At 45.1% G+C, this 27,066-nt stretch overlaps 1 protein-coding gene across 1 annotated transcript in view; it reads left to right on the forward strand.

Moving 5' to 3' along the window:
- CDH4 (cadherin 4) overlaps positions 1-27,066 on the forward strand; it is a 467,294-nt gene that overhangs the window by 438,923 nt on the left and 1,305 nt on the right. The window contains exons 9-15 of the mRNA XM_054173650.1: positions 3,437-3,622; positions 8,841-9,094; positions 12,528-12,670; positions 17,408-17,641; positions 18,694-18,927; positions 23,768-23,907; positions 26,186-26,350. Coding sequence (XP_054029625.1) covers positions 3,437-3,622; positions 8,841-9,094; positions 12,528-12,670; positions 17,408-17,641; positions 18,694-18,927; positions 23,768-23,907; positions 26,186-26,350 — 1,356 coding nt within the window. The remainder of the gene's footprint in view (positions 1-3,436; positions 3,623-8,840; positions 9,095-12,527; positions 12,671-17,407; positions 17,642-18,693; positions 18,928-23,767; positions 23,908-26,185; positions 26,351-27,066) is intronic.

Genomic DNA, 27,066 nt, shown 5'->3' on the forward strand with positions numbered 1-27,066 from the left:
TGCAATGAGCTAATTGGTTTTACTCTGCCGTGCATGGCTTCACCACCCAGACTCCAGATTTATTGCAAAAAGTCAAGTCATTGTGAGAATTCATCATTTGTCCCCCCACATCAATCCCTTTCTCCTCCAGAGTGATATTTGTCTGTGTGTTTAGGTGCTGTCAGGTAGCTAGTGAGATGAAAGGCAAACTCTGGGATTAGCCTATTTTAATGTAATCTGATGCAACCTGAAAATCAGAATTAGCAAGACATGACTTCAGACAGACCAGCTCCAGAGGAATGAGAGGGGGACTTCTGCCAGCAGAGTCTTTTTATAGGAGGGGAAGGAAAAAGAGTCTACAGAATTTAAGGATTTAAGAACATGTGAGGTTCAGAACGAATCCTTATCTGAGGAGGGAAGCAGAGAGTGTAACAATCAGCCATAGAAATCCTTGTGAATGGGCTTTAAAAAGGCTCTCTGGAAATTAAGGACTTCAAATGCAACAACTGAAAGGGAAGCTAAATGAAATACAGGGGAGTGTGAGTAAATGCTACAGGTACAGGTCAAGCACTGCTTTATCAATTCGATGTTTACTCCCACAACTCCTCCGCTGCTCATTGTTTTACCTTGTTTCAATGGATGTGCTTCTCTCTGTTTGAAAATCAATCGTAATCTTGTGAAAGAGAACTCGCAGCACAGGGAATGCTGGAAAGCAGCCTACTGAAAGATGGCATTGTTCATTATCCTAAATTACTCCAGGGTAGGGAGGGAATGACATAAGAGAAGTGTGGGTAGCTTTGAGCTGCCATCCTTTCTTTAGGAGATGTAATTTAAAGTCATTACTTAATTTTATTAAAGGTAAAGACAGTTGTGGACAATACATGTTACAGCGTTTACTTACCATAATGATGGCGGAGGAGTGTTAGGAGGAGGAAAGGCAGGCTGTGGTTTGGATTCCCAGCAGCTGCTGAAAATTGTTCTGTTCTTCATGGTGTATCTCCCCAAGATTTGCAACTTAACCTGAAGAGCTTTGGATGGCTCCTTTGATTCCAGGAGGAACTACCTCCTGAAATCCTGGATTCGTCCTGGAATCCATTGGCTACCATGATTCCAGTGAAGGTACAGTGTTCTCATCAGAAAAAAACTTGGCTTTATAAGCATAATAGACAGTGTCCACCCTCAGTGTGGATCATTCCCTAACTGATCATTTCCTAACTGTACCTAACAGTTATCAGTAGCAGCTGGATGAACACCTGGATTGCCCAGTACATAGATAGGATAGGATAGGATAGCATGGCATAGGATGGCATGGCATGGCATGGCATGGCATAGAATAGAATAGAATAGAATATGCTGAGCATTGCAGGATCTGCCATAGGTGGAAAACTTTATAGGCTGTTGTGGTCTTCCTCCAGGCTTTGTACTGAGATGTGCTTGTGTAGTTATAATTCTTAATACATCTCTTATTTTTAAAATATATCTTGTGATCTCCAGAGGTCCCTTCCAACCCCTATCATTGTGTGATCCTGTAGTAAACATTATCACCATGGGCTGAAAACAGATGTGATGGCTTTTACAAGGGCTGCTGTAAAATCTCTTGGCAGTTGTGTGGGGTTTTTCCGTTTAAACCAAACTCCTTGGCAGCACCTGGGTTATGATCAGCTAAAGGAGCAGCAAACTACAGCAGCCCTCTTAAATACAGCCAGTGGCTTGTTCTTGATGAATAGGACATAAGCCTGTTAATAACAGCCCCAAAACTGTGGTCCTAGGTCAAAGATGTGAGATGGTTGCACAAAGTACTTAACTCCTTTGACATTACCATACAATCCCCTGATGGTAGCAGTGCAGTCAGCTCTTAGAAGAGACTGGGGGCTCATCAGCTTGTCATTGCTGGCATGTCATACAACATTAATTTAATGTAATGGGCAATAACTAGTGTGGATTTAGTAAGAGACAATCCTGCTTAACAAATCTCCTTGAGTTCTTTTGAGCAGGTCTCAGACAAGGTTGATAATAGGAGTGTACATATGACATAATCTAATGGATTTTTCAAGAGGCTTTTGATAAATTTCCATATATTTCCCCTGCATAAGCCATGTGCTGCAGAGATTCCAAATTGGGGAAGAAAATTGGTTTAAAAGGGGGGGAAAAAAAAGTAAAATCATGGGAAATAAAGGGAAAAGAAGAGCTGTAGCACATACTGGAACCTGAATTATCCCACAGCTTCCCACTGTTCTTCCCCACCACTCAGCATGGCTGGAAAGAGATGCCATCTGCAGTCACTAATGAAAACTTGTTTAGGACAGGTGCATAACAGCGAGGAGGGCAAAATGCCATTCAGGAGACCACTAAAGGGCAAATTTAAATTTACAGAGATAAGGCAGATTGAATATTTTTGCTGTCAGAGGTGAAATAATATATACTAAATATAAACACAGAACTGGAAGACTCCACTGGATGGGTTTGGGTTAGGAGTGGAAAGGGACTCTTGTGCTAACAAAGGAATGATTTATTGTCATTTACATAACCTGGCATTTGGGCACACCAAAGGCCAGATTTTCAGAAGTGCTCTGCTCCTGCAGTTTGGGGCCAGGATTTCAGCTGCAGACTCGGAGCCAGCCGCTCCCATCGTTTCCCCAGTGTTTCATTTGCCATATGTCAATCAGAGTGGTGATTTGCAAGTGCTCCTAATAGGCAGTGCTGAGAGATGAGGACAGTTGAAAATTTGGGAATGTGTCTTTACTGACAGCTTTTGAGTCCCAAACACTGGAAGTATTCACAGGCCAGGGTCCCTGATCAGCCATATGATAAATCAAGGATTGGAAAGCAGAAAAGAATGCAGCTAATGCATTAGGGTATGCCTGAACGGGACATGCTCCATGGAAATCAGTGCTAAATGAGAGAATTAGGCACCAGGAAAGGCTACTGCAGAATCACAAGAAACACTTTAAATAATGAGACAAAAATCAAATCAAGGACAAGAAAGAAAGAGAACGAAGTAAAATCACTGAAGAAGAAATAAAATGCCATCACTAAAAATCTGAGTGAGGCAAAATACCTCAGGTTAAAGGGACATAATCATCCTAAAAAATGCACATTTTAGTCTGCCATTTTTTCCCCACTGTTGACAATTAACTCTCTGATTGCTGTGTGTGAATGAGAATAGGAAGAACTGGTTTAGTTCATTTACTTAGAGCATTTTCTGAAACTTGGCAGCAGCTGAGTGCTAATGGGTTTGTTCTTTGGGCTGAAAGGTGAAATGAGGCTTTGAAAGGTTTGGGAAAACATGCAAAGAAAATAATGGGAAAACCAGAAGTCAGAATATAGCACAGAACCCTGTGGTGACCTTCACGGGACTGATGTGCCAGTTGGTGTGCTGATGTAGGGGAGAGGGGTGGCAGCCATGAGGACCAACATAAAGACTCCCACCATGACCATTTTTGTCCTTCATTTGCAGTATTCAGGAGAAGTTCCTGAGAACAGAGTGGAGGTTGTGGTGGCCAATCTGACAGTGATGGACCGGGACCAGCCGCACTCCCCCAACTGGAATGCCATCTACCGCATCATCAGTGGAGACCCCTCTGGCCACTTCACCGTCCGGACAGACCCCGTCACCAACGAAGGCATGGTAACTGTTGTGAAGGTAAGGGGGAAGCCAAGGAAAAGCCTGATTTGTCACCCTTTCACTTAGCTAAGACTACGAGGACTGCCAGAAGCCTGCAGTTATTTCATGCCTTCTCTACCTGGGAATATGAGTGCTCCAATCTCAATCTCTCTCTGTGCAGATGTCCTAATTACTTTTACTCCAAGCCTTTACCATTGATTCTGGGTTTCCCAGCTCAGCCCAGCCTGTAAGCTTTCACAAACTCTCATCTGCTGAAGGCACCTCCTAGCATCTGAGTCTGACCTCCACATCCTGATCCTCCTTTGCATTTTGGGCAGCATAAGAGGGAATGGCACCTTGGCTGGGCAGCCCTGCCCTGCCTGGCAGCTTTAGGGCAGAGGTTGCACCTTCTCCTTTTTGAGCTGGAAATCCCCCTGTTAGCTGTGCATCAGGGGTAGCATTTCACTGCAGGGGCTCAGTCAAGTAATCTTCCATGAAAGCAAGCAGTGAGGAGAGATATCAGGAGGAGTGAGAAGAGATATCAGGAGGAGTGAGTTTCCTGGTAACAGAAGAAAAGGAGAGATTTCACCCTAAGTTGAGTTGCTTAGCAGAAAAAAAAATGGAGAAATTTTCCTAATATCACATGATAAACACACAATGTGGGCCAGATTCTGGACTCAGAATAGCTCCTCTCAAGTGAAAGCCACTCCTCGGGTTATTTCAGCAAAGAATCTTGTCCAGGGACTCTGAGAAGTAAGACTGTAAATATCTACCATCCCTTCTTTCTTTCATCCATTGCCTTCAGCATTAGGAGAGCCAGAACCCTCAAGATAACCACGGCAAGCATCAATTCCATTTCCCTCCTTGCCTCCAAAGAAGGTGACTTTATTTTCATTTGAGTGTTCATGTCCCTCGCAGTTACCGAGGCCAGCAGCCCAGGCAGTGAACACTTCTGCAGTCACTACACACAGCCAGAGCATAAGCGGATCCATTCAGCAGTCACTGAGCCTCTTCCCAGATAAGATGCCGACAGTTGCTGCCTCTCACTACCAAAAAAGTGAAGTCATCACAAATAGGCTGCTGTGATCTGCAGGAGTTCACCCAACATGCAGTGTGCACTGCACCTGAACAGGATAACACTGCTGTGAGGAACAAAGCCTGCAGCTTTGGATAAGGCTGGGCTGGCCTTCTCTACTATAGTTTTAATCAACAGTTTAGGATGAAACACTGATGTTTCAAGAACAACATGATTTAAGAGCAGCTCAACTCCCTTGTAACTAATAAGCTGCAGTCATTCTTCGTAGATACTCTTTGGGAATTAGGAAAAATTACATCAGTGAAATGCCAATGAGGTTATGCTGGTAGGAATGTGTGAGGTTGTGAGCTTGTCCTGTTCTCTGACCCTTAGGCTATGTGTGTGTGTCTGCAGATGCCACTTTGCTGAAACTTCAAGGGAGACATCATTTTACCTGCTAGGTGATATTTCAACAGGGCCCTCTTATTTATCACCTTTTCTTGCTTGGTAATGATGGTTGACAGCCTTATCCAGTGCAATGGTACAAAACCTCTTCAAGCTTAGCAGTAGTTCTGGACATGTATGGATCGAAGCATGTATTCATAGATATGTATTTTCTACTTAAACAGGAAACATTCAGCAATGTAAAATGCAACAGTTTAACTTCTGTTGATGTCAACAGCCAGTCTGAAGTTGAAAGGCCAATGGTGTCACTGTGAGCAGGGGGAGGACCACTTAATCTAGTAAAGTGTCATGACTTAAGTTTAAATGCACATCAGAGTGAACAACAGGGGACTTAGGTGATCATCGCTGCTACACAAGGACTTCTGCATAATGAACCATCCCTTTCTCAGCGCTCAGCAGGCAGAAAGCAGGGCAGATTTGTCAAGACACCATGTTGCTGGTGTTGACTTTCCACTGCTGTGTAACCCACTCTGATCACAATGCAAAGAGCCACGTGAAAATCCCTATCTTGTCAAGCTGAGCTCAGAGCTTGAAATTGCATTGAATATCTTCACTGTATAACCTCACCTGATCCTCCTGGGCACCAAAAGTTTCCTACCCTTATCAAGCCGGGAGGCTTTTTGGTGCATTTTCAGCAGGGAGAATGAGTAAAATTGCTTGTGATTAAATTTTCATGGTGAAGAAGGGAAGACTCTTAGGATTCCACCTTCTTCTTTGATATATTTTGTTCTCTGTTAATAAGTGAATATGCTTAAAGATTTGGGGAATGCGTGCAAACTGGGTGGCAAGTCAGAGCTTGTTCTTCATGGCATGGGAGCAGCCTCTAGCTGTTTTGATCCCTGATGTAAGTTGAAAACATAGGTAAAAAATTGGCAAGTAATGAACCTTTTATTTACAGACCTTACAATGCTGGATTTTCATGTGTCTCTTTGAAGCTGCTTATACATAACTCTGAGCTATGGTAGTCACAGAGAAGGACATTCCGTGAAGGATTGCACCCCGCCACCAGCAGTTTGGAAGCCAGAAATAGAGGGCCAGAAATGCTTCCAAAGCAAGAAGCCCTTTGGAGTTCTGATGATGCTCATGGGGCCTGGTTTGCAGCTGCTCTCAGCAAAACCTCATCTGCAGCTCCAGTCCAATCACCAAACAGAATTCCCTCTTTCTGTTCATGCCTTTCCAAACCATTTCCATAACATGCAAGACCCTAATCTTCAAAGAAAGCCTTGATCAAGGGGAAAGAGAAACTTCCCACTCAGATGAGACACCGCAGAGTCTGGAGACAATCTCCAAGAGCAGCAGTGACTGCCCTGTGGGAGCCAGCTAAGTAAAATGTTATTATAAACTCTGCATGGATCAGAGCTGGGAATTTATAATAGAGATGCTTCAGAAGCTCCATTATTATTTGCCTCAACAATAACATAAGTCAAATTTGTTCTTATCAGTTAAAAGTACCTTGAGAAGAGGAAGACTTGTGGCAAGCCCTTGGCTTCAGTCTGCTGCATCCAGGTCAGAGAGGCCAGTGAAGGAGGAGGATGTGCAGCATCTCCTGGGTGGATGTTTCAGAGCCATTTGTGCTAGATCAGACACTGAATATCCAAAGTATCTACAAAGGTGCTGCTTTTAAATTTAATGTCACATATTTCTTGGGCATGAAATTAAAAAGTAGGTAACAATCCAACTCCTTGTCCTGTATGTAGCAGCTCCATGTGTTTTCGCTCCTGCTGTTGGCTTGAGCAATATGCAGCCTCTTCAGTGTGATGTGTGGAGATGGCAGTGCAGTGTGAAGACCACAGTGTGCTCTGTCAGCCTCAGGGGTAGGCACTTCCAGGGAGCAAAAGTATGAACTGTCCTGGTAGAAACTGCTTATATGTGAAAGAGGTTCTGCTTAGGGCTGGACTGTGTCCAACTGCAAGGTTTTCCTGTCCCACCAGGGACAATACAAATACTACTGTGAAGGCACAGCCACATGATTTTACCTTTTTTGTCCTCAAAAAAATATGTGAAAGGGAACTCAGATGGACACCAAAGAGAAGGAGGCAGATTGGCTGTCTCTTACTGTGCCACCACATGCCAGCATATGGCACTGATGCTTCCAGGACAGTCTGTGGGATGGGCATTACTGGATGATCCTGGTCTGGCCCCACTCTTTGCTCTGGTTTCCTGCAGCCCTGGCTTTGTTGCTTTGAGAAGAGAGGAAAAGAAGCTGAGTAAGCAGCTTTACATTTCAGGGGGGCAGGGAAAGCCATGCCACATCCTAGCAGATGTGTGTACAGTCAGTGTGTTCTGAGCATCTGCATGCAGGGAACCCAGTGGTTTCCCACATCAGTCCCCACTGGAGCTACTCAGATCAGCCCTGCTGGGCTTTTAAGTCCCTGCAGGGAGGAAGGTGCAGAGTGGCTGTGGGCAAGCTTAGCAAAAAAGACCAGAGGGGGGAATATCAATTAGAAGGGTGTGAAAGGAAATTGAGGAAATGCCTTAGTCATATTGTTTCAAGGCCTTGAATCGCGTTTGAAAGGGAACTTTCACCATGCACCTTTTCTGAATGCTGTACAAGTCTGTGAGTCAGTGCTGGTGGACGTACTGGGAATCTTTAGGCTTCCTTTTATTTATTAAATGTTGGCCCTGCCTGTCAGGAAACCATTTAGCAAGAGGAACATTTGCACTTCAATTGAATAGGGATTGCACGGTTTTACCTTTTGCCCCTGAAATTTGTTTCTCTCATGTAGCCTCCTGTGATTTGATTTCTCTCTTGACAATACTGGGGTTTAAACAGAATGTGGAAGCCAGATCTTGCTGATGTAAATCAGTGCAGCACCACCAAAGTCCGTGTAAGAGTGGCATTTTACACCATCAGAGTGCACTCTGCAGAGTCAGCACTGGAGCAGGTACTGGGAGAGTGGTTATCCTTCTAAACTGACAAATTACAGCCCAGCATTTTTTAACAAGCAGAGGTGTGTCCCTGCATAACTCAAGCCTCCCTGGCAGATGATTAACAACTTCCCTTATAATAATTAGTGGGATGGTTTGGAAATTATTATTATTATTATTATACTGTGGTTCAGTCAGTTGTGCCAGCAAAGGCTTTTCACTCTTTCTGGCTCTCAAGACACATCATCTTTATGTGTCTGTTGAAATGAGATCTGTGGCCACCCAGCAGTAGAATCTATTTGTAGGAGTGTGAAGGCAACCTTAGGAGCATGCAGGCAACCTCAAGAGGTCACAAGGCATCTTGTGAGAGGACAAGAGGTCCCACTGGAAGGACTGCCTGATTAATCAGGCCAGGCATTGTTCCATACAGCTCCATCTTTGCTTATAAACTCACTTACGAGGACAAATGAAGAGCACTTCAGGCTCCTGAGTCCACATAGTCTGTCCTAGTTACTTAGTCAGCAGCTTTAAATGCTAACATCATCCTCTCCAGTCCTTCTGAGCAGGCTTCACCAGTTGTGTTTAGAGCAGCCTTTGGTGGATTTATTTGTTCAATGCTCAGCTAACACAGGTTCTTTTTTGGAGTGAGAGAGGGCTAATCCCCTCTCCTGTGTGCAGTTTTTGTGTTGTTCTTTGTTTAATTATTTGACCCTCCAAATACTAGAAGGCCAAATCCTCCACTGGTCTGAAGCTGGTCTGGATTTATACCTTCAAAAGAACTGAGCTCAGGAGGAAATTGGATGAGGGAATGACTTTGATATCATCTGCCTTCTGAATCTTGCAGCTTTCAGCTAGAAGGTAGAATTTATTCTCTGCTTGGCTCTATGCTTGCTTGTTTGTTTGTTTTAGGCAGTCGATTACGAGATGAACAGAGCTTTCATGCTGACAGTGATGGTATCAAACCAAGCTCCCCTGGCCAGTGGCATCCAGATGTCCTTCCAGTCAACAGCAGGAGTCACCATTTCAGTCACAGATGTCAACGAAGCGCCGTATTTCCCAACGAACCACAAGTTAATCAGGCTGGAGGAAGGGGTGCCCACGGGGACAGTCCTGACAACGTTTTCAGCGGTGGATCCTGATCGCTTCATGCAGCAGGCAGTAAGGTGGGAGATCAGGCAGCCCAGAGCTCTTGCACAGGAGGGGAATTTCACCTGCAGAAGTCTGAGAAGCTAACCCACAAACTCATTGATGTGATATGAGTAAAATGCTTGACAGGGACTGACACCCTCGATCAAGTGCTTGCAGAGTATCCTGCAAGCTTGTAAACTCACAATCCTCCCTGCTCCAGGTAAGCCAGACTGTGAGTGGTGGGGCCCAGGAGGACACCCAAGGTTGGAGCCCACCTTACTGGCTGGCAGAGAGGCAGTTCACAGCTTTGGATGTCAGCAGTTGATAGCAAGGTGTCCCTGTGTTGTTACAAAGACAGAGGTCAGGGCTGTGTTGTGCTGTGTTTTGTCTCTGCCTTGTCAAGGATGCTTTGACCTGTGTGGTTCATGCACTTTACAAACACAGTGCTTTAGAAAATGGCAGCTTTGTTATTTCTGTTTTACAGGGGGAAGCTGAGACATAGAAAGGGCTAGGGTTAAATTTCCAGAGAGATTTTTAATCGTGTCTTTTGTTGCTTCCAGAGAGAGGATTTAGGTCCAACCTGGCTTAAAAAGCAAGAGGAGCAGTCAGCCTGTTCAGAGCAAGGCTGGCTTGCTTACAAACAGCTGCTGAACAGGCTTTTTAAAGTCATATAGTTACAAATTGCCATTTACATGCCATTGGTACTCAGTCTTTATCTGACTAATGCCAGTCCATAGAACCCACCCCAGCTCTTGCCTGTTCTGCAGTGCACAGAATACGTTCTGACCTTCCCTTTCCCTTCAGACTACCTGCCAAACCTCACCTCTTCATTAGCTGCCTTCCCTATGATGAGATTCAGATGGCAGAGTCTTAGCCTTCTGAAGTCAGATGTTTGACTAAGCACTTTAAGATCAGCTTTAGTCCATGCTGTGGCTGTCAGGGTGGCACTTCCTGTGTTTAGTCCCACCTGGGCAGACTGAGGACTGAACCCACAGTCCAGGAGCCCAACTCACACACCTTATCACAGGGAAATACATGAGCCAAAAAACCCATCTGTGACACCTTTCACAAGTATTTCAGCCTCTGTCCGTGCAGCCGGGAGATGTGTTTTCTACTCTTGGGTACTTGTACATCCACAGAAGTTTGTTTCTTTTTCACTCCCAGCCTCTAAGGATGGCAGTATTTTTGGCAAAACCCGAGTATGTGATGTGACCACAGCTGAGGCCACTTAAACTTACATCAGTTGTGACACTTTGTGTCAGGAAGAGTTTGAAGTATTTCACCTGGCACAGAGCTGTCTGGTCTAGAGAATGATAGTTTAGTCACTGCCTCATCTTGTTGTCTTTAGACAGGCATTGTGGCTTTTGAGGAGAGAGATCATCCTAACTACCAAGCCTGTTTTTCTTACATTCTTTTGGAAATATTTGCCCTTGAAGGGTCTTTGTTTCCCTGACATCTGTGCCAAGGCTGGTTTTCAGAGGAGATAACAGCTCATTTTTGAGTGAATACTCTAACCACAAGGTGGATGATCTGTAATCCAAATGAGCATCTGCCACTTCTGGAGAAGGATGGGCTCTGCAGAGTCGTTCCTGTCACCTCACAGTCCATTCCTTTGTGAATATGGACAGCCCCTTACTTGAGTTGCTTCTTCCTAGGGCTTCCGGGACTCACATTTCATGTATCTACAGCACTTAGGTTTTGAACCCAAGTACAACATCTTTATCCCACTTTTCATCAGGACACTCCAGTGCCAAAGCTTTGCAGGAAGCAGTGGGGCTTGTTGTGGTCCTGTCTTTGTGAGCTATGCAAAGGATATTTTGGGGTTTCTTCACAGTTAGCATTGGTGAATTAGGAAAAAAACCAAAAAGCTGAGCCTACAGATCTATGATAAGCACTTTGCAGAGACCTGAGCCTTGCAGACAGTTTTCCGTCTCTCTCTAAATAGTCAGCAACGAAATAGAGTTTTTACAACTAGAAGATGAGGAAGCAGGAGCATCTCCAGTAAGGCACAGCTTGGCATGGCCAATGTCACACCTCAAGTTATCCTCATTAGCCACAGACACATTCACAAAGCCAGCTTTGAAACTGGATCCCTGGTCATTCAGCAGAGAAAGGGCAGAAAACTCACTGCAGTGATATTAAAAAGAAGTGAAAATATCCCAAGAAGTCTAGCTCCATGAAATGTAATTCTTCCCTTTGGCAGGGACTTGTGTGTTGCTTTTCTGCTCACATCAATTGTCACAGCTCAAGTTTCACTTTGAGTTTCAGCTTCAAACAGCCCATTTCTGGAAAGGGGTTTCACCAGAAGTTCTCCTGCTTGCAGGAAAAAAAATATGTATATAAGCTTTTGTTTCCTTATTTCAGTAATTTGTAATTTGGCCATTGATTAGCTTCCAGCTTAGGTAATAAGGGTCCAACTCAAAGTGTACAAAACTGAGAAGCAGAAATAAAAACCAATCAATAAAATAAACCCAAGCAAAAAACAAGTGAGTGAGAAAGGTAAACAAGAACTCATTGATCTGGACAACATGGAAAGTTAGCCCAGAACAAACCATGGTCATAGCTAACTGCACAGGACATGACCAGATTGGGGCTATGAGTTGATGAAATAACTGGGAGGTGAGTCTCCTGTTGAGTCAGGCTGCCCAGGGGTGTTGTGGAGTTTCCCTCTCTGGAGATGTTCAAAACCTACCTTCCTGTGTGATCTGGTATGGGTGATCCTGCTCTCGCAGGGGCTGTTGAACTGGATGATCTTTTGAGGTCCCTTCCAGCCCCTAACATTCTGTGGTTCTGTGAATCCTTACGGCCCAGGGCACACTGGGGAGGCCAAGGGGACCCCCTTGTCACTGCTGTCTTCAAACCTCCCACTTGCACAGGATCATCTTACCTGCTATTTCAGGACTGCATGAAAATGTTTCAGGAGAGCAGACCTGAATCTGCTGCAGCTATGAGTTCCCATTGTAATGTCCTCAAGGCAGTTGCTGCTGAAGATACGATTGTGACACAGAAGAGTGGCCTGAAAAATGCTGTGCTTCCAGTGTGGTATTTCCCAAACTGTTGTTTATTAGTGAGGGGCAGAAAAAAAGCAATACCCATGGCTTTAGAGCAATAGCATTAAGGAGAGAGCCGGAATCCATCCTCTAATTTAGGCATACAAAGGCAGTGGTCATTGCAGACCCCATTTTTCCTCATCTATAGGGACTCCAGGCTATGTCCACTCCCAGCAGCAAGAAGCTGGCATGTGGCACTTAGTGGAAAGAAAAACCTTTAAAATGAAAGAAATAGAAAAATTGAATAATTGTAGAGGTCAAACCCCAGATGCTCAATTAGTGTTTTGTTTGTCAACAAAACCAGTTATGCGAAGGTCCTTTGACTTGTGGGTCAGGAGCCCAGGCAAACCTTATTTCAAGCAATATTAAGGGTATGTCAGTGGAAAGACTGCCATGTATTTATTTCCTTTCTCTGTAGATACTCTAAGCTGTCAGATCCTGCAAACTGGCTGAACATTAATGCCACAAATGGTCAGATCACTACTGCTGCTGTCCTTGATCGAGAGTCAGACTACATTAAGAATAATGTCTACGAGGCCACATTCTTGGCGGCTGACAACGGTGAGCCCAGGCTTCACATTGTTCATGCTTCAATAAGACTCTAATGTGATGCATTAAGAGAAATGATGCCCTGACAGAGTTGTCAGTATAAGTTATCTTTTTCCCAGGTTTTTATGGTCAAAAATGTGAAAGTGGGACGGGAAATTGCTGGAGTAAATTAAATGTGCACAGTATACGGAGAGTGTTATTAAGGGAAAGGGAGGGCAAATGGAAAATCGATTTGGGGAGTTCAGTGTAGCAGTGCAGCCTGAACTTAAAAAAACAGCAAGGGGATGTGCTCTCCAGGGGCTTCTGAGCACGCTGGCCCTGCTCATCCCCCCAGAGGCACCGAGCAGAGCATTCAGGAAGCCTTCCATCAGGAAACCAGGAATAATTGTAGGGGATGGCAGGAGGGTGTTAAGAATGAGCCAAGCCGTTGAACTGCTGTGGCTTTCATGGAAGGTGTGTGTCTGTCACCAGAGCTGATCTCTCTGTCCTCTACCAGTTCTGAAATGTCCAGCCATCATCAGAGCGCCTGGATGCTGGGGTGCTTTGTTATCAAAGGCACTGAGGCTGGTACAGATCTTCTAGCAGAGAGGTCCTGCTAAGGCTTGTTCTTCTCTGCTCATTAAAGATCACACAGAGCTTTTGGTCAAATTAGCACTACGAGCCTCAGTGCTAGCCTCACGCAAGGGCAAGCAGTCCATTGCTGCTGCCCTGGATTTCTCCTTCTAGTTTTGATTAGGAGGAGTTAATGATGACTTTTTCCTAACCATGATCAGTTCCTTCAGTTGGAAGAGGTTCTGCAGAGGGCTCAGTAGCTTCCGTGTGCAAGGAGAGGGCCTTCCTCCCCCTCTCCCACCTTTACCTTCCCCCTTCAGAGTGCTGAATGCTCACATCAAACCAGAGACATGCTTCAGCAACAAAATTAAATCTAGGCTTGGCTGTGAGCACCTATATAAATTGATCATACTCTGTAGGTATTTTCAGGACATTGTTCATGTTGGCTCTGGTCACCCCTCAGGCTGAAGGGTCCAATGTCCCTTATGAGCAGATGTGATGGTGCTTGAGGGCTATGGTAAACTTGCTCTATCTGGAGTTTCAGGATTCACTTCAGTAATTGCATCCTGGGTCACAGAGGCAAAACAAACTCGTGGAAAAGTTTCAATGCGGAGTAGCAGAACCGAGAAGCAAATTCTGACCCATCTGTGTGCCCCATCTGTGGTAGGACTGGTGGGGTCCCACAGCCCCATTCTAATTTCCCCTCTGCAAAGGTAACTGGGACAGTGAAATCCAAAATAGTCTCAGGAGGATCTAGCAGTGTTCATCTGCAAAAGCTGCAGGACAAAACAGGTCAAATGAGTTGACCAAGGCTATTCACAGAAGCAGTGGTAGAGCTTGAACATCAAACTAATAATCCTCACCATCTCACCTTGCAAATGCCAGGCACTTAGTACAATGTGATTTGGAGTTAACCCCTTTCCTTGACTTTGGTGCTGATGCTGCAGTGCATCAGTGCCGCCACATCCATCATTCAGCAGCTTAGAAAGTGAGGACCTAGATAAATCTCTTTATTCTGAAAAATTAATCTATCACTGGTATGTTGCAGCCATTAAAATGCACATAAAGCAACACCTGATTTAAAATTCTGTCTAGAGTGCTTAGGATAACAGCTAAAGTTTCATCTAGGCTAATAGACTCTTCCCGCAGTTCTTCCAAGTTCTCTGGCATCATGCACTCATCAAGGCTTTGGATCAAGGGTTTTGGTGGAGATTTTTCTTTCCTGAAGAAGCAGCAACATCTTGTTTCCTTGGAGTTGTGTTTGCTGTTTTCAGTGTACGATAAAGAAGAAGTTTAGCCAAATAACTCTTGGACATGCTGCTTTTCTCTCCCTGTGCTACAGTGCAGAAACATCCTGTCTGCAATATTAGAGGGGAAAAGGGGAATCCCAATCAGCAACGTATTTTCAGCTTGATTTCCCAGGAGAGGCTCTTGGATCATACTATGTCTACACAAGTGTGGAGCCTGGCAGTGTTTGAACACCTCAGCCGGTTTCAGCCAGTCTGACAGCAAGCTGAAAACTCAAATACATTGTGTTCCATCAGGTTTCATAAATCAGGGAGCTGAGTAGAGGAGGGAGACTCTAGCTGAAGGAAGCAGTGTTCTGCCCCTGCCTCAATATTGGAGCAGCCCATGAGAACTCACCTTTGGGGCCCAGGTCTGTAGGAAGCCAAGCTGCACTAGTGACCCTGCATGCAGAATTCTGCTTTTCTGCAGGCACAAGATGACAAGAAGGTGCCAATTAGCCACAGGCACAGCTTTCATTTCTGCCATCATGTGTCAGGACAGTGACCCAAGTTCCTTAGAAATTTTTGCACAAGCAGAATGGGAATGACTCCGGCTTACAGCTGAACATGAAAGCCAGTTGGCTTGTACCTTGCTCCTGGAGCGCTGACACTGGCACTGTGGAAAAGACAACAATGGGGAATGGAAAGCATAGAATCGTTGAGGCTGGAAAAGACCTTGATGGAGCAGGTCCAGAGGAAGCACAAAAACGTTCAGAGGGCTAGAGAACCTCTCCTATGAGGACAGGCTGAGAGAGTTGGGGTTGTTCAGCTTGGAGAAGAGAAGGCTTCAGGGAGACCTTAGAGCAGCCTTCGGGCACCTGAAGGGTACCTACAGGAGAGCTGATGAGGGACTGTTTACAAGGACTTGTAGCACTAGGACAAGGGGCAATGGTTTTAAACTGGAGAAGGGTAGATTTAGTTTGGACATTAGGAAGAAGTTCTTTGCTTTGAGGGTGGTGGAACACCGTAACAGGTTGCCCAGGGAGGTGATGAAAGCACTATCCCTGGAGACATTCAAGATCAAGCTTGATGAGGCTCTGAGCAACCCACTCTAGTTGGGGGTGTCCCTGTTCCCTGCAGGGGGGTTGGACTAGATGACCTTTAAAGGCTTCTTCCAACCCAATGCTTATTATGATTCCATGATTCTATACTTACCTTTCTTCAGAAATATTGTCATTTGTATTTCAGTCTTAATCTCAGGAAATGGATCAACTTCTCCACTGGAGTCTGTGGTGCTGTGATAGTCCTCGTCTCCTGAACATAGTATAGCAGTGCTTGCTCTATCCATGTCCTTGCTCTCTCCAGATAAAGCAGCTGAAAGGATTTGAAATGTTCCATGGTTTGTAGTGCTTGGACATTAACAAAAATTATTTATTTTTCATTTCTTCTGACACTGCCCCAGAACTGCACTCAGAAGCTCAAAGAACCAAAAATATCAGGAACCAGAGCCCAACAGTACCCAATAGCCCCACAAATTCATGTGTGTATGTGCAGCAATTGCAGATTATTTCAGCCACATGCCAGTTAGTGTCTCTCAGAACTGCTAGTTTGCGTTCAGTCTGTCTCAGAGGTTGGAGTGTTGGCCTTGAATTCATCCCAGAAGATACTCTGGGTAATGTCAAAACAGTGAAATCACTTTGCTTGGTCCCAAAAGTCAGTTTTCCTGTTCAGCTCCAGTACCCTGATGGGCTAATCTGTCTCTCTAGAAACTTTCAAGGCTGATCAAAGACTTTGTTTTAGAGGAAGACCTACCCCGTGGTTACTACATAAAAGGATGAGATCAATGATTGAATAGTTTATGTAGGAACTATAAAAGAAGGACTTTCAGGGCTCCTTCAAAGTTTTCAAGGTTCCCTTGAACAATGGAGCAGAAATGAGAAAGGAGTGTGGGAAGGAAAGTCTGTGGAAGCAGAAGGAATGTTTGAAAGCCTGGTGGGGAAGTGTATTGTACAGCTTTATGTCCAGCACTGGGAGGAAGAGCCAGGACTGAAAATACAAACTAAAAGAGTTGCTGAGATGACACTGCCTGAGAAGGGAAGGAGTGGGCAGGCCAGCATGGAGCTGCCAGATGTGTCTGTGGGGAGAGAAATAAAAACTCCTGTGCCATTTCTGGGAAGGCTGTTCTGTCTTGCCAGGGCAGGTATTACCTTGTGTAAGTGGTTATTAGTCAGACAAAAGTGGTTCTTCATCATTAAGAGGCTGGAGGACCAAGACTGCTGTGTTGTGGCATCCCTGCTGGTTGGGACAATGTAGAGAGGGTAAGGAACTGTATGTTGGGACATAGTGCTGCTGCCAGAGGTTAGCAGCATCACCCAGCGTGTTTGGTGATGGCTAGCTCATACCATAGACTTTGAGCAAAGACCTTTCACAACTAAATCTAGGACTGACTGTGGTATGGGCTGGAGACTTGGGCTTTCTCTGAAGCAGTGTAATAGGCTGCAAATCTAAAAAGTGGCTAACAATTGCTGTAGTAAATGCTGACCAATGGGTTGCACTACTTACATAATTTTCCCCTCTAAGCCTTCTTCTTCCTCTTGTTAGATATCTTTCTAATGGGTTTTCCTCTTCAACACAGCCATTACTAAAATTGCACTAGCAGCTTGGCATCACCTCCTTGTATTTTTAGAGATTGACCAAGGACATCGCTGTAGGCTACAAATCTGCAGAGCTCAACCTCCGTGTTCTGCAGGAGTGAAAAAACAGCTGCATTAGGAGGCTTGGGGAAGCTTTAATAATAGCTCCTAAAGCAAGGGACCATGAAAGTGCAGTATGTCCCTAATAAGGTCCAAGGAGGAAGGGTGAAAAATCCTGGATTATTGAAACTGGAAGGCAGAGAGGGATGCTGGTCCACAGTGTTGCCATTCCCACTGCTGGTCATCGGTCCACGTTTGGCTCTGCCTCTCCCGTTCAGGTATCCCCCCGGCCAGCGGCACCGGCACTCTGCAGATCTACCTAATCGACATCAACGATAATGCTCCTGAGCTGCTGCCAAAGGAGGCGCAGATCTGTGAAAAGCCAAACCTGAATGTCATCAACATAACAGCCGCGGATGCTGACATCGATCCAAACGTTGGGCCTTTTGTCTTCGAGCTGCCAAGTGTGCCATCTGCGGTGAGGAAGAACTGGACCATAACGCGGCTGAACGGTAAATGGGGCAGGCGATGCTGAGGCGATGCGGACTCTAATGAGGCCACGCGCGGCTTCAAACTTCCAAACTTCCCTACTTGATTTGTGTGTGTGTGTGTCTGATTTTTTATTTTTTTAAAGCACATTATGGCTGACATTATAGACAAGATAGTTAATCAGAAATGATTTGTATCAGACCTGCAGCATAACTCTAAGAGCCTTGGCACTTGGCTCCTTTTAATGCAGTTCATAATTATGAACAGTTATCAGTAGTGAACGGAGTATAAATCATCCATAATGGCCAAGGGGAAAAAAGCTATTATCAGTCTTCCTTATGTTCCAGTGTAATTGTCATAAGCCACAATCAGGATCAATGTTCATTTCTCTGACCATAATTGCATAAAGGCAGCCTTTTAATTTACCAGGGAACCAGGAGGGCTAGGTGAGAGTGAAGATTACCAGTATGTGAAGGATTTTTGTATTGCAACCACAAATGGCCCTAATTACTCCTCTTACTGGTAGTCTCAGCAGAGAATAGAAAATACCGTGGAGCCATGGGGTGGTTTTATCTTCAAAGCTGGTCCCCCTTGCTGAGGTCTGGCACCCTCTGCCAGGGGCAGTGGCTTGTGTCCTCACAGCTCTTGTATCACAACAAGAGGGAACACAGGAAAGATTAGCTGGCTGAGCACATCATCAGTGGGCCATGGGCTTCCTGATAATCCCAAGGTGGGAGGGTGGGCAAGCAGAGAGCCTGCACAGCGGCCAGGGAACATCATCCATGCTGTAGTATTTGCATTTCATGCCATTTTAAACACATACAGCTGTATTTGCAAATGACATCAAGCTAAGTTAGTGCAGCAGTGAAAACACACAGTACTTTGCAGAACACAGGCTGTTTATTGGCTAGCCTGTTTGGCAGAAGGTTGACGCTGTCCTGGTCAGTCCTGTTGTTCATAGCCTGTTCTTTGGGACTGAGAAGCCTGCTCTGGCAGAGGAGCCTGTACACGTGGGGCTGCAAGGTTCTGACAGAGCATCTGTCATCTGTTTGTCTGTCTGTCTTGGTCTCTCCAGGTGATTATGCCCAGCTTAGCTTACGAATCATGTACCTGGAAGCGGGTGTCTACGACGTGCCAATCATCGTGACGGACTCAGGGAACCCTCCCTTGTACAACACCTCCATCATCAAAGTGAAGGTGTGCCCGTGCGACGAGAACGGCGACTGCACCACCATCGGGGCGGTGGCTGCGGCGGGGCTGGGCACCGGTGCCATCATCGCCATCCTGATCTGCATCATTATTTTGCTAAGTAAGTACCCTAGGGGCTGATGCTGCTGGGGCACAACACGTTTCCCATCCTGGTCCCTGCTGCCCTGTTTCGATACAGGGTATTTTTCAAGTGGAAGTTCCACGCAAAGGACAGAGCCATGAGCTTTGGGCTGAGGAGGTGGTGCACACGTCTGTATTTGAACCTCTTTCACTGCAGCATCAGCAAAGACAGGTGGAGCACTCTGCATGCACTGGACTTCTTTTTCTGAGAAAAACAACTTTACAAACATCCTACACATGGGTCAGAGCAACCCTGTGCCATGCCACAGGCTTGGAGAAGAGTGACTAGAAAGCTGCCTGCTGGAAAACGGCCTGGGAGTGTTAGTCAATAGCTGACTAAATATGAGCCATAGCCAAAAAGGCCAACACCATCCTGGCTTGTACGAGGAGTAGTCTAGTCAGCAGGAGTAGGGAAGTGAGTGTCCCACTGTATTCAGCACTGGTAAGGCCACACACAGAATACTGGATTCAGCTATAGGGCCCTCACTACAAGGACATTGAGGTGCTGGAGCAGATCCAGAGAAGGACAGTGAAGCTGGTGAAGAATCTAGAGAACAAGCCTTGTGGGGAATGGCTGAGGGAACTGTGGTTGTTTCGACTGGAGAAAACAAGGCTCAGATCTTCCCATTCTCCACAGCTATCTGAAAGGATTTTGGAGTGAGGTGGGCATTGGTCTCTTCTCCCAAGGAACAACTGATAGAACACGAGGAGATGGCCTAAAGTTGTGGCAAGGGGAGGTTTAGGTTAAATATCAGGAATAATTTCTTCCCCAGAAAGGTTTTCAAGCTCTAGAATAGTCTACCTGGGGCAGCGGTGAAGTCCCCACACCTGTAGGGGTTTAAAAGCCATGTAAATGTGGTGCTGTGGGACAGGGTTTAGTGATGACCTGGCAACGCTGGGTTAATGGTTAAAATTGATGATCTTAAAGGTCTCTTCCAGCCAAAAGGATTCTATGATTGTATGAACATTATAACTGACTGTGTTCTAGGTAATGGTTGTGGAATAATCACCCACATTTTGGAGGAAAAATTTGAAGGACTTGTCCAAAATTCTGTGGTAGACTCTGTGGTGGCTGTGGGTGTACTGGTTCCCAGCAACAGATGTGCTGGTTGTGAGAGTCTGAGTAGTCTCTGTCAGAGCCAGTGCATAGCTGCAGTTTTCTGTTCAAAGGAAGAGAAGAATGGTAGTTGGTGCCATTGTTCTTCCCTTGTAAAATGACAGCAGATTGGTGAATCGTAGTAGATTGTGAGCCTTTGTGGAAGAAGGGTTCCCAGTTTGTCAGGAGCACTGGAGGGCTGGGGAGCATGCAGAGAAGGACTGGCCATCCTTTTGCCTGAGGCAAAGCCATTCTTTTTGCCCAGCAGTACTGTTAGTCCCAGGCTTCCATGAGCATTACCAATAACCATGTGTGCACACGCTTAAAAATAAAAATGGTATCATTACAACTTCAAGCAGGAGTTGGCACAGTAGGAATAGATAAAAATGAGTGCTAAAATGAACAATGAGGTAAATACTCATCAATAAACACAGGAGGAAACCATGGGACTCCCATTAAAGCTAATGGGAGTTATGGTGCTAAATCACATTTAATATTTACCCCCAATGTGTTTAAACAGAGAGCAGACAGAGCGACGTATGCTACGAATGTCACCTAATGTGGATGTGATATGGTACATTAGGAGAATGGGTCGTCTCTGGGCAAACCTCCACCCTCCTAGGCCAGGGATGGGGACATCTCATGGTGTAATTGGTTTCCCATACTGATTTGGAGAGCATGTGAAAAAATGGGGTTTTATGGCTATGCTGTCCTCGCTCCTCATCCAGCCCATCCAGGCTGGTGAAAACATCCCCAGTGAATCCTTAATGTGTCCACAGCCACGATGTCCTTTGTTGGATGTGGGGTCCCAATAGCAAAACATGTGAGACTGCTCCCTGCAGCACAGGCCTTTGTTGCAAAAGCACCACAGTCACACAGCCAGAAGAAAGCATGATGCTCATGTTCTCTACATTTGGGCTAAAAGTGTGCACTGGAAGCCACAGAGGTGATTCAACGCAGGGCCTCTTTCTGCTGCTCTTGTATAAATCCAGTGCTGAAATATGATTTAAACAGCTGAAAATCCTATTGACTGAAATTAACTTCAGCTGAAGGACATTTGATTTAAGAGATTCCTCTTTTCATTTTCAGATACATTATCCCATTTTAAATTAGGGTTTTTATTACAAAAGCTTATTTTTACATTCATTGTCATTCTAATTGCCTTTTTTTTTTTTATCTTCAAGAGCTGCAAAGCACTGTATCAGTGATGAAAAATGTAATTTGCAATGAGCAGTTTCCCAGTTACATCCTCCTGGTGTTTTGCTTCCTTTCTATCTGTTTTATGTCGTCACCTCTGAACAACAGCCTGAGGAAAAAAAAGCAGATGCAGGGATTTTTGGGTTTTTTTTGGTGCTATTTGTCCATTTTAGAGTCAGCAGGTCAAAGTTTGATGGCTTTAAAAGGAAGGAGCAGCAAGAGGACAGATCTGAGTGCTCAGGTGAAGGAAATTTCTGCCTTTACCTTTGCTCCAGGGTTTTTCTTCTTCTTCCCGACGCCTGAGGTATTAGCTGCACAAATAACACATTTAGAAGAGCAACGCAGGGAAAAAAATTGTGAGGGGTGAAGACAATAGATTTCAAGGAAAACTACATGCAGAGTGAAAATGGGTCTAACAGCAGTAATTGCACTTCCCATTCTGCAGAGTGAATAAAAGGAAGGAGAGTGCACCACATCCGCTATTGACACTTTGAAGGCCTTTTTTTTTCCTCAGGGTAGCTGTAAAGGCGTTAATGGCACAGTTTTTTCCACAAGTGCATGAAAAAGTAGCATTTTATTAAAAAAAAAAAAAAAAAAAGAAAAGGAAAGAAAAAGATAAATCCTGGTAACCATTATAATATTGTCTTTGTGGACTAGGCAGGTATCTTGTTGTGAGCGACTTGAAAAGCAGCGACAAGAAAAGGACTTCAATAGTCGGCTAAATAGCTGAGGTTTTATATTGCAGATAAGAGTTACATTTTCTTCCCTTTTTCTTTTTTTCTCCCTTGAATAGATCTAGGATAAGCATTAAAGAAATGCTGAACTATCTGAAAACAATTCTGTTAGCTGGCAGGCAGGGATGGCAGCCAATTGGCACACAATGGTGGTAATTAGCTGTCCGGTCCTCTTCTGCTCACTTCACTGGATTCCTGTTGGGTATAAACACTTTGGTGCTTTGAGGAAAAGCTCAGATCCTCCTAACCAAGTCACCATGCAGTGGGGCTGCAGGCTGGGCTGCCTGCCCATGTCCCCACGGTCTGGTCTCTTCTTCACCTTTGCCTTCAGTGAAGCCACACTGAGGCTCCATGAAGAGGCAGAGGGGAAGAGCTCCCTGCAGAGTGTGAGATGGCGGGAACCAACAGTTGTTCCTTCTCCTTATGCAGCTGAAAAACACACAGAGAGTTGATGCCTTATGTCCTGCCTATGTTCACTTGTGTTAAGTGAATTGTTTTGACACACTCAAGGCTTGCCCTAAGTGAAATTAATGCATTCCCATGGCCAAATGCTCACACCTCCACTGTCCATCCATCTCTCCCTTCTGCAGACTGCCACCATCACAGCTTCATGTGTGGCTTGCAAGGAGAATGGAAGGAAATCAGACACAGGGAGGTACAGCTACCTCAGCTGACCATGCTTGATGTCATTTTTGATGGCATTGTTTGCAGCTACTGAGTACAAGAATAAAATCAAACATATTAGCAGGTTCTTGAAGAAGTCCCCTTATGTTAATGCAGACACAGGTTCCTGGAGGGACTTCCATGCAGTAAGTCTCAGAGAGCAAACACCCTCTGGGACATGGGTAGCCCTTTGAAGGATGAGGTTGTGGAGCAGAGAGCCAGTGTTCCCTTTAGGTAAAGTTGTTTAAGAGGAGGAAAATGTCTCATGATTCAAGAACTGTTCATCTCTCTCTGGTACTTCATTGAGAGAGATTAGCCAGGGCTTGGCATGTAAGTGCTGATGCCTGAGGAGGTTGGCTGCCTGCTACCAGACTTGCTCTCCTTTCTTCTGCAAAGCAAGCCCTGCTCCCCAGAAGGATTTCAAATGATCTTAGATCTGCTTTGCAAGTCGATAGCCAAGTGCATGTGCTAATGTCATCTGGGAAGTGTAGAAAGCCTCCCTCACTCACCAAAAAAAGAGTATAAATGAGCCCAAATCAGACTTATGTGACCTGGCATTACCCACACACCCCCCACCCAGATCACTTTACACAGCATACTGCAAACAGCAAAATAACTGCAGGCTTGTGACCTGCATGAGCATCGCTGCATCACGCTGGTGGAGCAGCTGCTTGTGCACAAGTGCTGGTTACCTGCTGGCTTCTCATCACCTCTGCAGCTCTCTTTCCTCCACCTTTATTTTATGCCCCTGAATAAAATAAAGGTGGAGATCTAATGCTGAAAACTCAGGATTTGGATCAGATGTCTTGAGAAAACGTCGGGTTTTGCACTTTCCTGCTTGCTTTTCCCTTGATGGTGTGTTTGACGTGTGATAAACATCAGCTCAATCGGCATTCCTGATGAATCTTAAAGAGATGTTTGTAGTGGAGGCCTGTCACAGTATTTACAGCTCTCAGTGCTCCCCCTTATAAATTAGAACCTGCAGTTCCTCATACTATCAGCCAGTGAAGTTCTCCATAGCAGAGAAGGGCAGGTGAGGTGCTGGGACATGCCACCATGCACTGACCTCCATGCAGCTTGACCTCATACACTGTGAGATCCAGGCTCACCCTGCTTCTTCTCCCTTACAGCCATGGTTCTGCTGTTTGTGGTGTGGATGAAACGTCGGGAGAAGGAGCGCCACACCAAGCAGCTCCTCATTGACCCTGAGGATGATGTCAGGGACAATATTCTGAAGTACGACGAAGAGGGAGGTGGAGAGGAAGACCAGGTGAGAAGAGCCCACAGGTCCTGGCCAAAGAGCAGCTGTGCAATCTGTATTCAAAAAACCCCACATTCTTTTCACTAAAGCACTTGAAAAGGGTTGCATTTGCTCTTGTTTATGTCCAGGCAGCTTTATTGGCTTTCCCAGTGTGGCATGGACATCAGTGAGAGCCAGCTGAGGTCCAGCATCTCACTGGGACTCTCTCCTTTTCAGGGAGTCCAATGCTATGTGGATTTTGCTACCTTACAGACCAGTTCCCTGCAGAGGGACTATAAACCAATCTTTAAGTAATCATATTTAAACACTATTTCTGCTGGTTTGGTGGTTAAAATTGTGTATTTTACCATTACCCACTGGAGATCTTAGTAAAACCAGCTACCAGCTACCACTCTCCCCTGGACATGTGGCTGCAGGCACTTGCCTGAGCATCTGTGGGCTTTCCCTGCATTAACTTAATCATCTCTAATGGGTCTTTAATTTCTCTTAATTTCTGGATGTGGTTTGTGAGGGATGTCTGAATACATTTGAGGATTTTTTTTTCCACCACCAAGTCTGCAGTGGCAAAGCTTTGCTTGTGACAGAGCCCTAAGCCACAGCCTGCCTGGAAGTGTCAGCTTTTCTGTGGTGGCTTCTTACAGACACCACTGCTAATGTCACATGAGAACTTCCCTGGCCTGCACTCCTGGGATATGCTGTCCCTCTGCTACAGATATATTTCCTCAGCTAAAATTGCTAAGTTTGGTCACTCATGTTTGGTAATTGAATCATAGAATGCATCAGGTTAGAAGGGACCCTCAAAGGTCATCTCATCCAACTCCCCCACAGTGAGCAGGGACATCTTTAACTAGGTCAGGTTCCCCAAGGCCACATCAGATTTGATTTTGAATGTCTCCAGGGCTGAGGCCTCCACCACCCCCTGGGCAACCTGTTCTAATATTACACTATCCTCATTGTAAAAAACTTCCTCCTAATGTCCAACTTGCTCCAGTTTAAAACCATTGGGTCACTGGGAGGGTTTATTCCCACCTAACAGTATCACAGTATCACAGTATCACAGTAACTAAGGTTGGAAGAGACCCCAAGGATCATCAAGTCCAACCTGTTCCAACAGACCTCACAACTAGATCATAGCACCAAGCGCCACGTCCAATCTCCCCTTGAACACCTCCAGGGACGCAAGTAAAGATCCCATGACATGCAAATTATGTGACTCTGCATCACAGAATGGCTTTATTCTTGCTTGTTTAAATGAACTGCATGGTCCATGGGTCTGTGCAGAGGGTGCCGAGCTCATGATTGGTGACAGTGAGTCTCAAGGCCAGTGACTGGTGGCGGTGCTTAAGGACAAGATGAAACTCCAGCAGCACATCCTGGTGGCATGCAGGGGCAGACAGATGAGCCTGGCAAGAGTCACCACGGGGAGCAGAAGTGGGGGCTTTGCCCAAAACTTGAGAATTTCTTATTCAACAGAAAAGTCATCGCAATTAGCATTTCTTTTTTCTTGTTGCTGACAAGTTATTTATAAATATTGCTCCTGGAGGTTCAATCAGCCCTGTCTGAGCACAAGGATAGTTTCAGCAGCAGAACAAAGTACTGTTATAAGCATTCAAAGGAGCTGAAGGATCTGGTTTCAGGCAACTACACTGGAGGCTTAAATATTTAAGAAAGGATTCGTTAAAAATAACAGCAAAGGAAGAGCAGCAAAACACCATTACCTACATGAATACATTTTTAATGAAATATTACCTGCTTCTCATTCCTTGATAGAAACCTATCCTGTTGGGATTTTTCACAAGCAGAAAGAACATAATTACTGTGAAAGGCCTGCATGCATAAATGCAATACACATGCTAATGTTTTTACTTCTGTACAAATGTAATTGCAATAATGCATCTACCAACGGTGAGTCTTTACCATTATATGAGGTGTTTCATCAAAGAGAGTTATGCACATCCCTCTGCACATGCAAAAAAAAAAAAGGGGGGGGCTAATTTTTTATCCCAAAGATTTAGACACTGCATAAAATATTCAGGAATTAGTTGAATATTTGATTTAACTGTGTTTTTAAGATGCACTATTAGGAGGTTGAGCTTATGAGCTGCTCAGAGGTCAGGTTTACCTGTAATTTAGATAGTTAGAGGTGCTGCAATAGCCAGGATTGAGACTTGCCAGCAAACTTCAGCTGGAATAGGTTTAGACCCCTCAACTTGTTTGTACATTGGGCGAGTAGATGATGTGAAAGGAAAGCTCTTGGTTTCACTCTGTGCCTTTCCATTTGTCACAGGATTATGATTTAAGCCAGCTCCAGCAGCCAGAGACCATGGATCACGTGCTGAACAAGACACCTGGAGTCAGAAGGGTGGATGAAAGACCTATTGGTGCTGAACCACAGTATCCTATAAGACCAGTAATCCCTCATCCAGGGGATATCGGTGACTTTATTAATGAGGTATGTTCTGTGGGCTGTCCTGTGTCGCTTCTTAAAAGCTTGGGCAGCCAACTAAAATCAGCCCTGCAATGTTTTCCTGGCTGCATGGCCCAAGTGATGGTATTACTCACATGAGGAGGCTGATCAAAGCCAGGGGAATGACTGGGATGAGCAAAGGACACAGGACTTGGCCTAATAAAGGCACTGAGGCTGTAGAAAGCTGAAGTACAGCAAGATCCCAAGATTTCTGACGTGGATATCACACACACCTTGCACCCTGATCCCCTTCCTTGTGGATTACTATGGGTATTGCAGTTGTTGTCTGGACATGGACAAAGAAGCATGGTCCTCACAGGGAGGTGGTGACCAGGCAGCTGCAGGGGATCCCAAAAGCCAAAGGTGCCATTTGTGGCCCCTGGAATTGTCATTCAGTCTATGCTCTCCTAATAAGCTCTATTTGGGCTGAAGCCTCAGAGAGTTTTGCAGAACAGAGAGATCCATCTCAGATCAGAGAAGGTTTCTGTATTTTGTGTTACATTACTGCTCCTTTATCTGCTTGTGCAAATATCTTACCCTTTAGTATTTCTTATCTGTTTGAGTTTTGAGTGATTGAGTGGTTACAAACCAATCAATGCGTTATTTCCTCTGAGAGAAAACACACCATCCATTTCCCAAGTCAGAAAAATTAATGTTGCAGCTATTTAATTCTGTTATTATATCCATTTCCTGCTGTGCTA

Source organism: Dryobates pubescens, chromosome 26 (genome assembly GCF_014839835.1).
Source record: "Dryobates pubescens isolate bDryPub1 chromosome 26, bDryPub1.pri, whole genome shotgun sequence".
Taxonomy (NCBI): domain Eukaryota; kingdom Metazoa; phylum Chordata; class Aves; order Piciformes; family Picidae; genus Dryobates; species Dryobates pubescens.